The 16,777-nt window shown below is 38.1% G+C and overlaps 1 protein-coding gene across 3 annotated transcripts in view; it reads left to right on the top strand.

Moving 5' to 3' along the window:
• Window positions 1–16,777, top strand: part of ATP6V1H (ATPase H+ transporting V1 subunit H) — a 128,285-nt gene that overhangs the window by 40,253 nt on the left and 71,255 nt on the right. For all 3 annotated transcript variants that reach the window (XM_010388010.2, XM_030937536.1, XM_010388011.2), the window contains 2 exons: window positions 9,580–9,677; window positions 15,318–15,510. In XM_010388010.2, coding sequence (XP_010386312.1) covers window positions 9,580–9,677; window positions 15,318–15,510 — 291 coding nt within the window. The remainder of the gene's footprint in view (window positions 1–9,579; window positions 9,678–15,317; window positions 15,511–16,777) is intronic.

A 16,777-nucleotide genomic window follows, 5' to 3' on the forward strand; every position in this document is an offset into this window, starting at 1 on the left:
TTGACTTGGTTATATTAATAACTAGATGGTCAGCAATAGAGCGAGGAAAGAAGAAAGAGTAATAGAATAGATGAAAAGAATTAGATTTTTCTTAGCTTTAGTTTGGTAGGGTTTTCCCCTGGGACTATGGCCATGACTCTGGAGGGGGTGGCGCTTTCTTGACTCGGGTGTGTTGAGTCCATCCTTTTTTTGCTGCAGGAACAGCAGTCTTGGTGGTTAACAGCACAAGGTAGGGTCCTTCCCAGCCTGGCTCGAGGTTTTCTTCTTTCCACCTTTCGATGAGAATGTGATCTTCAGGCTGGTGCAGGTTTACTGGAAATTCTAAGGGTGGTACATGTGCTAAAAGACTTTTAGTTTTTTTTTTTTTGTGAGAAAAGAAAGTGGAAGGTAAACCAAGTATGTAATTTTTAAGAAACTGACCTTTTGTTTTAAATGTGGGGACCTTGGCAGTGGACTTTATAGTCCTTAGTGCCTTTTTACTGAGAAATTTCCTTTAGCACCTATTTTTATTAGTTTTTAAACCAAAGAAAGCCAAATACCATTTTTACATTTAACAATGCTTTTCGTATGATTTTTATACCAGATCAGCTAAATGTTATCTTTATAGTAGTGTGTTATTAATGTGAAACCTAATTTTAATAAAACCTTGTAGACATATTTATTTAATTTTTAATATTTGACCCTAAGGTAAGATTTTATAGACTCTTTTCAACCTTTTATAATTTTTGCTAAAGAGCGGGTTGGTGCTTTAAGAAAAACCTGTTATGCTTTTACTTTAATGTCCAGTTCACAGAAAAACTGGATGATATGTCTTTAACTTTAGCTAATATGTTTACACACAGAATGTTCTTTACAATTAACATTTTAAAACTTGCTTAAACCTTCAAAGCAATAATTTTTTTAAACTTTTTAATGTAGGTAAAAATGTACATTCTTATGCCTCCTTAAAATTCTTTTACCAAAGGTGTATTTTGTTTTTCTTATACACCTTGCACATAAATTTTTTGGTTTTTTTTTTTTTTTTCAATAGTTTTACATTCAGGAGGCCTAGTTACTTTTAAATTATACAACATTTTTTGCATAAATCCTTTTTTTAACATACTTTTTTTATAACCTTTGTTTTTCTTTTACGACTTTTACAGGCAATTTTTCGACATGACTTAACTTTCTGACTTATTACAAATACTTCTTTTTTTAAACAACCAGTTAATTTATTTCAGGACAAGAATTTACCATATAACACTCTTTTTATATAAATTCCGCCCCTCCCCCCTTTTTTCCCTTTTTTTTTTCGAAAGTGATAACCATTCTTTTCCAAAGCAAATCTTTTTTTTATGTCTGTGGACTAGACTGTCCAAGGCCACAAAAATAGAAGTTACTATAATACATGTCACACTGTTAACTTTTAGCAAACTTGACTTTTGTTGAAAACCTTGTAAGTTTGGGATTTTAATTATCCTTTGCTATTAATAAGACCTTGTTTTGTCCACATTAGAATTGGTATGATGGCTTTTAAAGGAATAGTGTAATTTTTTTTTTCTTTTTTTAACTACTTGTGTATCTCTCTCTTTCTCTCTTTGACTTTGTCTCTCTTTGACTTTCCTTTTGCCTCTTTCTCCTCTTCTCTCTCTCTGCCTCTGTCTTTCTTTCTCTCTCTCTCTCTCCTTGACTCCCTCTTTGTCTCTTCCTCTCTCTCTCTCTGCCTCTTTTCCTCTCTCTCTCTTTCCTTTCTCTCTCTCTGCTGGTCTTTCCTTGCCTCTGCCAGCCGCTTATGCTGCTCTTCTCTCAACCACTGTGTGTTGGGGGCAGGGGGTCTAAAACCAGCTGTAACCAAGTGTCTGTGTACAGGAACTGGTCTGGGTTCCCTGGCTTGCATGTCACCTTGTGCTATACCTTTGAAACAAGGGATCTGTCCAGGTATCCTTCTAATGGCCAACCTACCTCTAATGCTGGCCAGTCTATCTTACACAAAGTTTTAAGTTTTCCTGGTGTCATAGTACTCCATAGTCTCCCTTAAATCCTTTTTTTGAAATGTTTCAACATAGTTCCTAGTGGGGTGGGCTTACTTTGTGCCTCACCCATGTTTCCTCTAGACAAAACACCACGCTCACACCACACACACACCACAAAACAAAGAATGGGTAAAAAGGGCACACACACACTTTTGTAGTTTACACAAAACCAAAATCAAAACCAAAATCAGAGTATCCAGAAATCCAAACCAGGTCAAAACCAAAACCAGAGTATCAAGCAATCCAAGTCAAGTCAAAAACAAAAACCAAAGTGCCGGTACAGGCACACCGTGGGTGATTAGGCCACGCTTCCACTCAAGTGGAGTGGGCAAGTTCCCAACACCGGTCCTGTCAAGCAAATCAAACCAAATCAAAACCAAAACCGAAGTGCCGATAAAGGCACACCATGGGTGATCAGGCCACGCTTCCACTCAGACAGAGTGGGCAAGTTTCAAAGACTAGTCTTACCAAGTTTTAGATGTCCAGATTCCAAGTGCCCGTTCCTTCCCGGTATTCAGCCACTGCGTTGATCCTCCACGGGGGCCTGCCACACACTGCTCTGGTGAGGCATCCCACTGGAGCAAATGCCTACCCAGGAGCGCTCTCAGGATCCGCATCGCTTAGGCTGGTTGGAGTCCCCCGCAGGGATGTTCCACAGGGCAGGATGTTCCACAGGGCACGCCTAAGGAGCTGCCTCGACCATCCGCCAGTCACCTTGCTTCCGGGTCAGGGAACCAGGAAATGTAGCAGGATGAGCCACAGACAAAACTCCTCAGACACCGAGTTAAAGAAGGGAGGGGTTTATTCCGCTGGGGGCATCGGCAAGACTTCTGTCTCAAGAGCCGAGCTCTCAAGTGAGTAATTCCTGTCCCTTTTAAGGGCTCACAACTCTAAGGGGGTGCATGTGAGAGGGTCGTGACTGATTGAGCAAGCAGGCGGTACGTGACGGGGGGCTGCATGTACCGGTAATTAGATCGGAACAAAACAAGATAGGGATTTTCACAGTGCATTTCTATACAATGTCTGTAATCTACAGATAACAGAACCAATAGGTCAGGGGTCGAGCTTTAACTACCAGGCCCAGGGTGCGGCGCCGGGCTGTCTGCCTATAAATTTCATTTCTGCCTTTTAGTTTTTACTTCTTTCTTTGGAGGCAGAAATTAGGTATAAGACAGTATGAGGGGTGGTCTCCTCCTTTAACTCCTTCACCAGCTTTGGAAGATTTAGAAAGAACGTGGAGATTTGTTTCTTTCTCGGTTTTCCTTTTTCCTCTGCCTAGCTTCATACAGTACGCATAGGCAGGAGAACGATTGATGAGGGAGCCCTCCATGTGTCTGTGTCCTGTTCTCTGTGATTTGTGTTGCAGAATCAGTCTGGCATGAGTAGTTGCTAGATGAATGCGGTGTCACTGGTAGTGACTTAAGTTGCCAGGTCCTTCTTGCTTGTTTCATCTTGCCTCTTGATTTAGTGGAGCAGTCATGTCCAGTAGAATTTTCTGTGATGGTGGAAATGCTCACGATAGCTGTACTGTCCATTAGGGCAGCCCCTAGCCATATGTGGTTCTGGATCCCTTGAAAGTGTGGCCAGTGTGAGTGAGGAAGTAAATTTTCAATTTTATTTAGTTTTAAAAAGAGCTTTATTGAAATATATTTCAAATGCTATAAAATGCATCATTTTGCCATTCAGTGGTTTTTAATATATTTACAGAATTGTGCAGCCATTACCACAGTCTAACTTCATAACATTTCAACATCTCAGAAAAACAAACCAACCAATCCTGTACACATTAACAGTCTTCCCCATTCCTGTTCTTGCCTCCAAGCCCTGGCGACCACTAACCTACTTTCTGTCTTGGGATTTGCCTCTTTTGGACATTCCATATAAATGAAATCATACATGGTCTTCTGTGACTGGTTTCCTTCACTTCGCATAATGTTTTCAAGATTCATCCGTGTGTTAGCATGCAGTAACAGTATTTTAGATTGAGAGGAAAAGGGACTTAGGTTTTTTTTTTTTTTTTTTTTTTTTGTAGAGATGGGGGCTTCGCCATGTTGGCCAGGCTGGTCTCAAACTCCTGACCTCAGGTAATCTGCCCATGTCAGCCTCCCAAAGTGCTGGGATTATAGGTGTGAGCCACCATGCCTGGCCCAGGACTTAGGTTTTTTTTGGCTTTTGACCAGATTCCTTAAATTGTTTTCTGTGGCAGTTCTAATATTCTTGTTAATGGGAGGCTAGTTTCACTGCTTTGGCTTTGTTTTTAATTTAATGCTGTGCTGATATAATACTTGTCACCCCTTCAGAAGAGGTGGAAGACTTATTTACTTTAGTTCTTTACTGCTTTGTTTATAAGTCCATCAAAAGTGTTGATTAAGTAGCAGAAATTAGTGGGCCACATCATTTATATACTTCACATACTGCAGACCTGTTCTTAAATTGTAGTCTGCTCTAGCTGGTGAGTTGTGAAGTTTGTGGGGACCTGGAGTAACTCACAGGCAATTACAGACAGTCCCTGACCTATGATGGTCCAACTTATGATTTTTCAACTTTACAATTGTGTGAAAACCATATACATTTGGTAGAAATAGTACATCAAGTATCCATACGACCATTATGATTATCACTTTCAGCATACTCTTCAATAAATTACACAAGCTGTTCAACACTTTATTATAAAATGGGCTTTGTGTTGATTTTTGGAAGGATTGCCTGGAGATATATTCTGAAATGCAAAAGAAAATTAACTGGTAAAGTGAGTATAAGACTTTCTTTTACATGTCATTTTCAAAGTATAGCACTGATAACAATAATAAGCTAACCTAATACTATGTATTTATTAGTTATGTTCTTGGAAGTTGCATACAAAGCAATAATTTATAAAGAAAATCACTTTTTTTAGTTAAATGCCAACAATTTTTTTTCTGTAATAAAGGTTCCTACTAGTCATGTAACTGAATTACTAGGTTAAGCACATTAGATTGAAAGCAGTACTTTGAAAATTTATAAATTTGTAAAACATTAATAAAACTATTTTTTTTGTGTGTAAAACTGTATCTTAATTTAGGTATTTTATGACTGTTGACTAGAGGATGTCTTTTAATCAACCAACTTCAAGAGAATTCTTGGGGTATATCTGTATTTTAGTTCCTGAATATTGATGATAATAGTATACTTTACAATTGTTTAGTGTTTTATAGCAATTGATTTCAGTGTCATAGCAGTTTTTTTCCCCCAGTGGTAGAGATGATATTATTTTTCTTTTTCTTTGCTAACGAGAAAACAATTTTCAATAAGTTAAGTGATTTGCCCAACATTATGTGACAAAACTTCTGATTCCTGTTGCAGTGTTCACTCTGTCCTTCTCCCTCTCTAGTCCTCTTTTACTTTTTTTCTCTATTTCTTTTTTAAAATTATGTCATAACTTACATAAAGGAAAATGCACAGATATTAAATGTTCAGCGGGATACATTTATACCTCATAATTCCTCCTACTGCCTTCACCTCAACTTGCACAAAGTTTATCATTATTATGACATCTATTACGGTAGAGTAGTGTTGTCTGATCTTGAACTCCATTTAATGGAATCATATACAGTATAAACTGTTATGTGTCTGAACTCTCTTGCTTAATATTGTGTCTATGAAATTCATTCGTTGCATTAGCAGTAATTCTTTTTCACTACAGTGTAGTATTTCATTATATGAATATTACTCATTCTCTTATTGATGGATATTTGGGTTGCTTCTAGTTTTTTGACTCTTGTGAATAATTTTGCTGTGAACATTCTTGTACATATCTTTTGGCAGATGTATACCTTTATGTCTGCATCACCTAATTTTAAAATTAATGGGGTGTATGTAAATTTAGTTTTAGTGAGTCTTGCCAGTTTTTTGTTTGTGTGCCCTTCAACAAAGTATGAAAATTCCATTTGTTTCAGTTCTTTACTGACACTTGAGATTGTCCTGTGTTTCTTTAAGTAAGTGTCTGTATTGAAGTAAAAATCACACATACACATGTATACTATCACCTTTTAGTTTTAAGAGAAAAAAAAAGTTTAATAGTCGTGAAACATATTAATTACTTTTAGAACTTTGATCAGCATCTTTTCATTTCACTTAAAACTGCTTTCTGGGACTTATTTTAGTCAATTGTGTATTTGAAAAGTTCATCTTTGTGCTTCACTGATACCAATGTGCTGTGCCTTTTCATCATGTATCTGTGGAACAGATGCCTTTTATTCCAAGCAGACTTGTTTTCTCAAGTGCTGACAATTCCAGAATGTAGATGAATACTTTCTTTATTCTTTTTCACTTAGTTTGCACTTAAATCCTAGCATTATGAAGATGAATATTGAAAATTTGTAAACGTTTTTATAACATTAGTTTTACTTTAGTACATACAGTATCCTTGATGTTTTTATGTTTCTTTTATTGCCGACTTATTTTGCAGTTCCTCAATTACTGAATTTGTAATTCTGTATTGTATGGATCTTTGAGACCACATTCACCAGGAAGGTGAATACTGTGTTTGCTATTTTCTTTGTGCTGTGACTTTCACTGTAATATAGTAAGAGTTTGCATTTTCAGCAACATTGAAGAATTTATCTAAATGACGTTCTCTTAAATGTGTTGAGAAGTGAAAATAGTGTTTTTCTCTGCCATTGAGGTTTGCCGCATTGAAAGTGCATGTTGTGGCAAGTTCTTAGCCCAGAATGCTTGGCACAGTACAAAGAATACTAGCTCAAGCGTGAAGAGAGTTGACTTCTAGTGCCAATCTAAGATTAACTCACTATTTTCTTTTTTTTTTGAGAAAGGGTGTCACTCTGTTGCCCAGGCTGGAGTTCAGTGATGCCGTCTCTGCTCAGTGCAGCCTCCGCCTCCTGGGTTCAAGCGATTTTCCTGCCTTACCCTCCTGAGTAACTGGGACTACAGGTGCATGCCACCACACCCAGCTATTTTTTGTATATTTAGTAGAGACAGGGCTTTGCCATGTTGGCCAGGCTGGTCTCAAACTTCTGACCTCAAGTGATCCGCCCTCCTCGGCCTCCCAAAGTACTGGGGTTACAGGTGTGAGCCACTGTGCTTGGCCAACTCAGTATTTTCATTTCAGCAAATTATATCACCTTTTTATGTCTTGGGTTCCTCTTCTGAAAAAATGAATATCATAATAATAAGCTGTTGGTATCATAAAAGGGGAAATTTTTATATCACCTTTAACTTCAATTTAAGTGAAAGACAAGGATGTAATGCACTCTACTTTGCATAATTGAAGGCAATAATTTAATCATTTTTCATGCTGATTCTCTCTATACTGTGAAGTAATCTCTGGAATGGTACGGCTACTGCCTGATACTGTGCAATAGGAGAGAGTATGTCAGGTTTAGGACCAGCACTTTTTATATGCTCATTTGTAATGGGAATACTGAAGCTATAAATAACAACCAAGAATCCATCCTTGTGGTTTGTTATGTATTTCAACATAGCATGGTGAGTAGCCACAGAAAAGAAAGACTTAACCCTGAAACAAAGAATTTTTGTGATGAGAGGAAACTGATGGTAAATGGGAGAGAAGAGGGTGCTCAACGTTGCCATTTTATTCATTTGTCTAGAAATCTTGCTTGGTTATCTCTCTAAACAGGAAAGATGGGATTCCTCTTCTTTAGAAAAAGTTTCTACCTGATGACTTAATTGGAAAAAATATGTATTTTTTTCATTATGGAATATTGTTTTAGAGCTGAAAATGCACCATTTATCTGTTTTTAATTTTTGCTAATGTTTTGAGTTTTCAGGCAAATTATGTTACTAGATTTATTGTGTTTTTTTGTGGAACTAAATTAACTGCTTTTTAGGTACAACCCAAGATGAGCTTTTCTTGATACGTGTGACTGTTCCCCCAAATGTCCTTATATTGTTGTGTTTCTGTATTAAAATGCCTGGAATTTCTTTGAAGTGTTAGGTTTTTATGAACGTTTTTTAAATTAGAACAAAGTTTAGTAGCATCATGTATGTTAGGTTCTGTGAATTTGTATAACACCCATGATTCTTTCCTTAAAAATTTTTTTTTGAAATTAGCATGTTCATTTTGAAGGCTGTTGTCTGAAATTTCCTTTGCTTTCTCTACTTCTTGTTTTTTTTTGGGGGGGGATGGAGTCTTCCTCTGTCACCCAGGCTGGAGTGCAGTGGCGTGATCTTGGCTCACTGCCACCTCTGCCTCCTGGGTTCAAGCGATTCTCCTGCCTCAGCCTCCTGAGTAGGTGGGATTGCAGGTGTGCGCTACCACGCCTGGCTAATTTTTGTATTTTTAGTAGAGATGGGGGTTGGCCAGGCTGGTTTTGAACTCCTGAGCTCAAGTGATCCGCCCGCTTCGGCCTCCCAAAGTGCTGGGATCATAGGCGTGAGCCACCACGCCCAGCCTCCTTTCTCTACTTCTTAAAGTCTTAAGGCTTATTGTATATATTTAAGGAAAAGCCCAGGTCAGATGTTCCCACTAGCTTTGGTAAAATGAAGGGACTTGCAACATTCTGGGAGTATTACTCCTGTTTATTTTAAGTTTCAGGTTTAAGCACAATTTGTAAGGGACAGTGTTATTGAACTGATGATTTTAAAAATCATAGTCTTTTTCAAGTGTTTAATTAGACCTTATATACCATATGGGTTTTTTAATAAAGTTTTTATTTATTGAGTTCCTGTGTTTGTCTAGCTGTGTTGTGAAATGAATTATTTATTTATTTACTTTTTTTTTGAGACAGAGTCTCACTCTGTCGTCCAGGCTGGAGTGCAGTGGTGTAATCTCGGCTCACTGTAACCTCTGCCTCCCGGATTCAAGCAATTCTCATGCCTCAACCTCCCAAGTAGCTGGGATTACAGGTGTGCACCACCACGCCCACCTAATTTTTTGTATTTTTAGTAGAGACAGAGTTTCACCATGTTGCCCGGGCTGGCCTGGAACTCCTGAGCTCAGGAAATCCACCCACCTCAGCCTCCCAAAGTGCTAGGATTACAGGCATGAACCACTGTGCCTGGCCTGAATTTTTTTTCTTAAATCTAACAATATTCAGGGTGCTTGGCAGTGTTGTTCTCAAAAGGATGAAGAAATTTCATATTGAAAAAGTTCAGTAACTTGTCCGAGGTTATTTACATATAGGCCTATCTTGAGGTTTTTACTCTTCTTTTTGTTAATTTTATTGTTCTTTGATAGTTCTGTAATTATGTGGAACAGTATTCTCTATATATAGTATCTTTATTCAGGGATATGTGAAACATTGTAAGGCAATATGCTTATTTATCAAACTGTATCAACTATAAATTATTTTGTTCCAGATTTCCCTAACTGTGTGTTAAGTAGTCTTGACTTGTGTAGATTTAATTCAGGAGACAAAATCTTGTTCATTTCTAAGAGGTAGAGATTAAAGCAAACATGAGGATTAACTTTTGAAAAGAGATTAGGGAATTTTGGATGCTCAGATGCTAATTCCAGTAAGTAATCAGACTTTTCATTTAGAAATGTGTGTCTGATTGCATGACTTTAAATGCTTTCCAATTAAAAAACTCTACATTTCTTCTTGTGCAGAGTTCACAGTATGTGCAGTGTGTGGCCGGGTGTTTGCAGCTGATGCTTCGGGTCAATGAGTACCGCTTTGCTTGGGTGGAAGCAGATGGGGTAAATTGGTGAGTGCCCTTTACTTTTAATGTAAAATAACATTTACAAGCGTCTCTCCTTGACATTTTCAAAGAAATATGTAATCATCTAAACGAAATATTTTATTTTTTTCATATCTGTTTAACAATTGACTATACTAACCTTCTTAGAAGTCAGTAACTATCAAACTGAGCGCCTTTCCTTGCTTGATGTGTGCTTTTATAAGAGGTTAAGGCCTCTTAAGAACCCTAATGCTTAACAGGACAGATTCCAGGTACTCAGAATATAAAAAATTTTAAAAAATATTTTATGATGAATGTAGGCAAAAATCAACAAGAAAAGTTCTTACCTAAGAAAGAGTGAATATAAACCTTTCTTTCTAATGCCATATAATTTAACCCAGTCTTTGTGAGATCCTAATTTGCAGGTATAGAAACTTTGAGGAGCTGTCTGTTCAGGCTTATATAGACAAGCAACTGAAAACCTCCAAAACAATGGAAATCTTGTTTTACTGTCAGAAAATCAACTTATTTGTTCATAATGAGAGATCTAACTGCTCTTTTTTTTTTTTTTTTTTTTGAGACGGAGTCTCGCTCTGCCGCCCAGGCTTGAGTGCAGTGGCCGGATCTCAGCTTACTGGAAGCTCCGCCTCCCAGGTTTACGCCATTTTCCTGCCTCAGCCTCCTGAGTAGCTGGGAGTTTAGGCGCCCGCCATCTCGTCCGGCTAGTTTTTTTTGTAATTTTTAGTAGAGACGGGGTTTCACCGTGTTAGCCAGGATGGTTTCAATCTCCTGACCTCGTGATCCGCCCGCCTCGGCGCCTCAAAGTGCTGAGATTACAGGCTTGAGACACCGCGCCCGGCCCTCTTAACTGCTCTTAAACCAAATATTCTTTTCAGTTAGCAAGGCATTGTTTCTCTGTTAGAAAATCTACAGAGGAATTTAGGTTATCAACAGTAACTTGCTTGGTGGGTGAGGATTTAAAGCAAGCATTGGACTCTTACCTGTATCTCCAGTGTAGGATATACCTGTGAAGGGACCCAAATATTCTAGATCTTTTCAGTCAGTATTTGTATGCAATTCCTTAGAATGGGTTACTTCTGCAAATAGCTGTTCTTGGGAATTGTATTTGAATTGTCACAACTGTTCAAGATCCATCAATTCAGTAAGTTAGTAATTATTTTTCTATTAATCTGTAAAATTTCAGTCCATTCTTGTTTATTTAATCATTAGTTTGCCAGGAAAAATAGCCATCACAGTTTGTCATCTGGGTCCAATAGACCCTTTAAAAATATATTTTTAGTCATTTTGTGAAAAATTGACGGAACTAAGAATAAAAAGAGTGAAAAACTATTAGAAATTTCAATAAAAATTAAAATATAGCAAACCTTTTTGTAAAAAGTACGTTTTGATACACAAGTATCATAAAAGATGACAGAAAATCATCACATGTCCTTGAGCGAAATGGTCTAGGTTCTTGTTGCAAAATACTGTCTGGAAGTCTTTCGTGTTCAATGGCTAACTAGTTGAGAATACAATATTTCCCGTTTGTCCTTATAAATATATTCCTCATTTATCAGTTCTTGAGTTTGAGAAAAGTCATTTATAGTATAGATATCTAGAGACTCACAGTGTAAGATTTCACTTATTTGATCCATTTCACCATTATTGTTAGAGAATAGAGTGCAGTCTATCTCTTTGTTTTCATCTTCTGAATAATCTAATAATTGTGAAACACTTTCCTCTGTTGGTCATTATTATAGGCAGAAAATAAAAAATTCACACTTGTCCGGAGGTTCATAGACTCACCGACATAGCATATAGTTGTATTCACAGATAAGATTTATTACGGAGATGTAGTGAGGACACACAACTGTATCATAAGGGACAAAGACACAGGCAGAGTGTGGAGGAATCCATGCGCAGGCTCCCTTATGCTCTCTTCCTCCCAGAGGGGTCTCACAGAGTATCTTCCCCTAGCATGGAAAATGCAGCAACATTTGTGTGAGGTTTCTGTCCAGGAAACCCATCAGAGACTCAGCTCCCAAGATTTTATTAGAGGTTAGTTGACACACTCTGCCTAGAACACACCAAAATTTCAGACTCCTGAAAGAAAGTAGGTGTCTTAATCTATTTGGGCTGCTTTAACAAAATACTGCGTGGCTTATAAACAGTGGAAACTTACTTCTCACATTTCTGGAGGCTAGGAAGTCTAAGATGAAGGCATGAGCAGATTTGGTGTCTGGTGAGGGCCTGTTTCCTCATTCATAGATGGCCATCTTTTCACTGTAAACTCAGATGGCAGAGGGACAGGGGTCTTTCTCAGGACCCTTTTAGAAGGGTACTGATTCCATTCATGAGTAGTACCCTGCCCTAATTGTAAGATAAAATGAATTTTAATTCTACTAACCAAAAATTAGATTTTTTTCCCCCTGTGGAGGACCTATAAGAATCAAAGTCATGAAATAGCAATCTCTACAAATAGTTGTAATTGTTTATAAAATAAGCTCAAATACCAAAATTTGGTCTCTCTGAACTCTCATGGTATACTGAGTACAACAAATGCTGCTGTCCTAATGACTAGTACCTTAGTATTTTAGAGACCATTCAGCAATGTTAACCATTCAACAGCAACAAGATCAGGCATAAATATGATCCAGACTATTTCATGTTCAACCAATATATTTTGTTATGCTAATGACCACTAATAAGATTAGCAGTAATCAGATTAAACCTTTAAGTGGAGAAATGGGCATTAATAAAGGTATAATAACTTGCTGAAAGTATAGCAATTTCAAAAAGTCATTTAATCTTTTCATTTTTTCAGAAATATGTACTTTCTACTTTTTGAGTTTTTGCTCAGCATTGAATTTGTGTGTGCGTGTGTGTGTTTCTCACATTGCAAATGGGAATAATGTGAGGAGAAAAATTTTCAAGTATAGCTCATTTGAAGAGTGGAAGGTAACTGAGGTCTTTTTTTTCTTCTTTCCGAGACAGAGTCTCGCTCTGTCGCCCAGGCTGGAGTGCAGCGGTGCAGTCTCAGCTTACTGAACCTCCTGGGTTCAAGTAACTCTCCTCCCTCAGCCTCCTGAGTAGCTAGGATTACAAGCGTGCATCAACACGTCTGGCTAATTTTTGTATTTTTAGTAGAGATGGGGTTTCACCATGTTGGCCAGGCTGGTCTTGAACTCCTGACCTCGTAATCAGCCCGCCTCTGCCTCCCAAAGTACTGGGATTGCAGGTATGAGCCACCTCGCCTGGCTGATAACTGAGGTCTTAAAAAAACTCAGTACATTTTAATCTATATAGTTCGCTGACTTTTTTGTTGTTAAAAAGCCTATTATATACATAATACAACATTGTTTGAGTATTTGTATACCTATATAAGATAAAACAATTTACATTATATTGTGCTATATATTGTTAGCCTCACAGGAATGTCTGAAGGTTAACGTTAACTTCCTAAATATTGGAGCTACAAGTGGACCTTTGCTGGGGGTAATTGCCTCTACTGCCCAAAGTAATTTATAGATTCAGTGCTATTCCCATTCAACTATCATTGACATTATTTTTTATTTTAACATAATTTGATATGAAGAATTATTAACTAAGTATACATTTGCTAACTATTTTTGTATTTTTTTGGAAATCTTTTGGTATTATTATTATTATTATTTTTTGATAGAGATGGGATTTTGCTATGTTGCCCAGGCTAGCCTCAAACTCCTGGCTCAAGAGATCCACCCACCCTGGCCTCCCAAAATGCTAGGATTAGAAGCTTGAGCCACCATGCCCAGCCACTGATTTTGTTTAAAATGAAACAAACAAAAATGACTCTTGAGTGTCAGAAATGTAGCAAGTATAGATACCACCCATAAGGCGGGGTGGGGGATGTAAAGTAGGCGTGCAGTGGTAAGAGATTGGAATCATTAAAATTTGCATGCTTGGAGGAGGGGCCGATGGTACAGCTGAAATTTAGACATTTGAGGAGGTTTTGCCCAGCTGATGTTGGTGTCTCTGAACTCTGAGGAAAAGCCTCGTGGATTTAGAACCCAGGACTCTGGGGAGGGGAGCCAGCTGGCTGGTGCTGATGTCTCAGGAAATGTGATGAGGCTTGTTCTGCTAGAGCTGAAAAACTGCAAACTATATTTGGCTGCTGCCATGGGAAAGAACTGCTGCTGCCGGGTTGAAGGAGTGTTACTGGGGTAGTGCTCTCAGGATCAGGAAGCCAACAGGAGGAGGTCCATTCTTCCTTCCTTGAAGTCAGCCTCTAGCTCCTGTTCTTGGCATAGCCTAACAGGGAGCCAACTGGTGGAACAGAAGTGTGGTTTTCAGGGTCTCAGCAACAGCATCACAAAGCCAAGTGCAGAAGGCTTGCCTTAATAACTGGAACAGAGAGCAAAGGAAACCAGGGACTAGGGTTTTTACAGTATAAAATGACATGATTTTACAGCAGCTTATATACCAATGTCAATATTAATTAAAAAGCAAGTTTTGCATAAAAACCAAAAATAGAGAAGACAAGGCAAAAGTCATGCATGAGAACATTAAAAACAATTAGTGAACTGAACTATATACAATCATACAAATGGAGAAATAACACAGATAAAAGCTTTTCAGTAAGTTACAGTAGGATTAGATTGTAAAATCAGGCTTAGCATTTTAAACATGTATATTATTAGAGCAGCTTTAGTTTTACAGAAAAACCGAAGTGCAGAGAGTTCCCATTACATCCTCCCCTCTCCCCGCTGCAAACTCCCTTATCATTAACGTCTTGCATTAGTATGGTATGTTTGTTCCAAATGATGATCCAATGTTAATAGATTTTTATTAAAAAGTTCCATAGCTTACATTAGGACTCACTGTTTGTGTTGTACATTCTGTGGTCTTCGAGCTCTTAACCCCTCTGGTCTTTTTTTAAATAGTAGGCTCTGCTCCAATATGAAGGTTACTTTTAATGGTCTTATTTGATGATTTTTTTTTTATTTGATGATTTCTGAACTCCATTGTTTGAATGTAGGTATTCCCCAGGGCGGTTTCCTTAGCTTTTCTTCTATTGTATATATTAGCTCTCTTGGTGTAACCTCCTTCATTTCCGTGTCATTTTCCTAGTTTCCTTATCAGTAAAGTAAGAGATCAAAATAGAAGTTTGATCAAACTGAGTTTTTGATCTCTTGATCAAACTGAGGTTTCTCCTGACCCCCCAAATTCAGTAATTGGCTATGTCAAATTTGAACCTATCACAGGTTTTCACCAAACTCATCCCTTCTTTTCTCTGTTTCCTCTATATTTTAAAGCTATCAGTGGTCTTATTGGTTGCTCGAACTCAAAATCTCCATGTAACTTTTGGCTCTATTGTCTGTCCGATTGCTGTTTCCATTCCTGTTGCCATATTGCCTGTCTTTGTTCCCTTCTTGCTGCACAGCAAGAGCTCCTGCTTCCTGAGGTCCTGTGACTTTTGGAGAGAGGGTTAAGTGGAGCTGTACTGGAAATTGTTCTCTGTGAGTAATAATCTAGCTGCTTGTTATTGCTGGCAGGAAAGAAACAGAACATAATTCAGAGAGACCTGTTCCGTTAGTGCAAAAAGAAAATAATTGCTTATTTCTTCTTTCTTCTGCTCTCATATTAAATGTTTTGTAAATGTGTTTTTTTTTTTTTTTTTTTTTCCAGCATAATGGGAGTGTTGAGTAACAAGTGTGGCTTTCAGCTCCAGTATCAAATGATTTTTTCAATATGGCTCCTGGCATTCAGTCCTCAAATGTGTGAACACCTGCGGCGCTATAATATCATTCCAGTTCTGTCTGATATCCTTCAGGAGTCTGTCAAAGAGAAAGTAACGAGAATCATTCTTGCAGCATTTCGTGTAAGTGTTTTATGTTGGTTTGTGTGTAAGTGAGGCATTTTTGACCGCAGTATATTTGAGTTTTTAGCAGGTGGGAAACAGTTACTTGTCCTTCTAGTGGTTATGAAACCACAGAGTGTTGGTGAATATAGAGTAAAATATCACTAATTTGTATTTATGGTGTGGGCAGTGGGATAGGTGAGAGGAAACCATCTAAGTGAATGAAATATGTGAGTTATATAGTATGCTTGTAGGGAAATGTAATTAGATTATGTTCAGATGGAGGAAATCCTTTTCTGCTGCAGTGTATTCCAAGAGACTGTTCTTGAAGGAGTTTCTCTCTTATGGAGCATGTATTTTAGTATGGAATTGTGTTTCAGGTTCTGGACCTACTGACTGGAGTACATTTTTGAGGCAACTATAAAAATCTATCATGATTTAAACAGTAAACTTTTTAGGATATTAGATTTGTCAGTTATCTAAGTCATCTTCCTCCTTTGAACAGATGAGGAAGTTGAGGACAAGAGAAAGCCTAGCTAGAATCGAAATCCTAGGTTGCCAGGCGGTTTTAATGCTTCACATTGCTAATTGGCTACCGAGAGCCAGTGTATTTGCTGTGCCCATTGTCTACTGATAATTTTGTTGGTCACTTTAGATGGGCTTCTGTGGGATGGCTTGGTTGAAGTAATCTAAGAATGCTCTTCAAGGTTAGTAATAGTGGACATGTCCCATATAGTGCCTACCCTCTGCCATACATTGTTCTAAGATCTTTCCATTTAACTCATTTAATGCTCACCAGAGTTCTGTAACTTAACAGTTATCGTTGTTACTGTTAACGTATAGGTGTCATTGCTATACACTGGGAATACTGAGGCATAGAGGTCACATTGCTGATAGGTAGCAGACTTGCAAATCTAGAATGTTGGCTGTAGAATCTGTGCTTTTAACCATTTTTGTTCTTATACTTTCTTTAAAAAACGAGTAAAAAATAAAAAGTAGGGCTGGGTGTGGTGGTTCATGCCTGTAATTCCAGCACTTTGGGAGGCCCAGGCAGGCGGATCACGAGGTCAGGAGATCGAGACCATCCTGGCCAACATGGTGAAACCCCATCTCTACTAAAAACACAAAAATTAGCTGGCCATGGTGGTGCGTGCCTGTAATCCCAGCTGCTCAGGAGGTTGAGGCAGGAGAATTGCTTGAACCAGGGAATCGGAGGTTGCAGTGAGCTGAGATCGTGCCACTGCACTCCAGCCTGGGCGACAGAGTGAGACTCTGTCTCAAAAAAAAT

The sequence above is a fragment of the Rhinopithecus roxellana genome, chromosome 9 (genome assembly GCF_007565055.1).
Source record: "Rhinopithecus roxellana isolate Shanxi Qingling chromosome 9, ASM756505v1, whole genome shotgun sequence".
Classification (NCBI taxonomy): Eukaryota; Metazoa; Chordata; class Mammalia; order Primates; family Cercopithecidae; genus Rhinopithecus; species Rhinopithecus roxellana.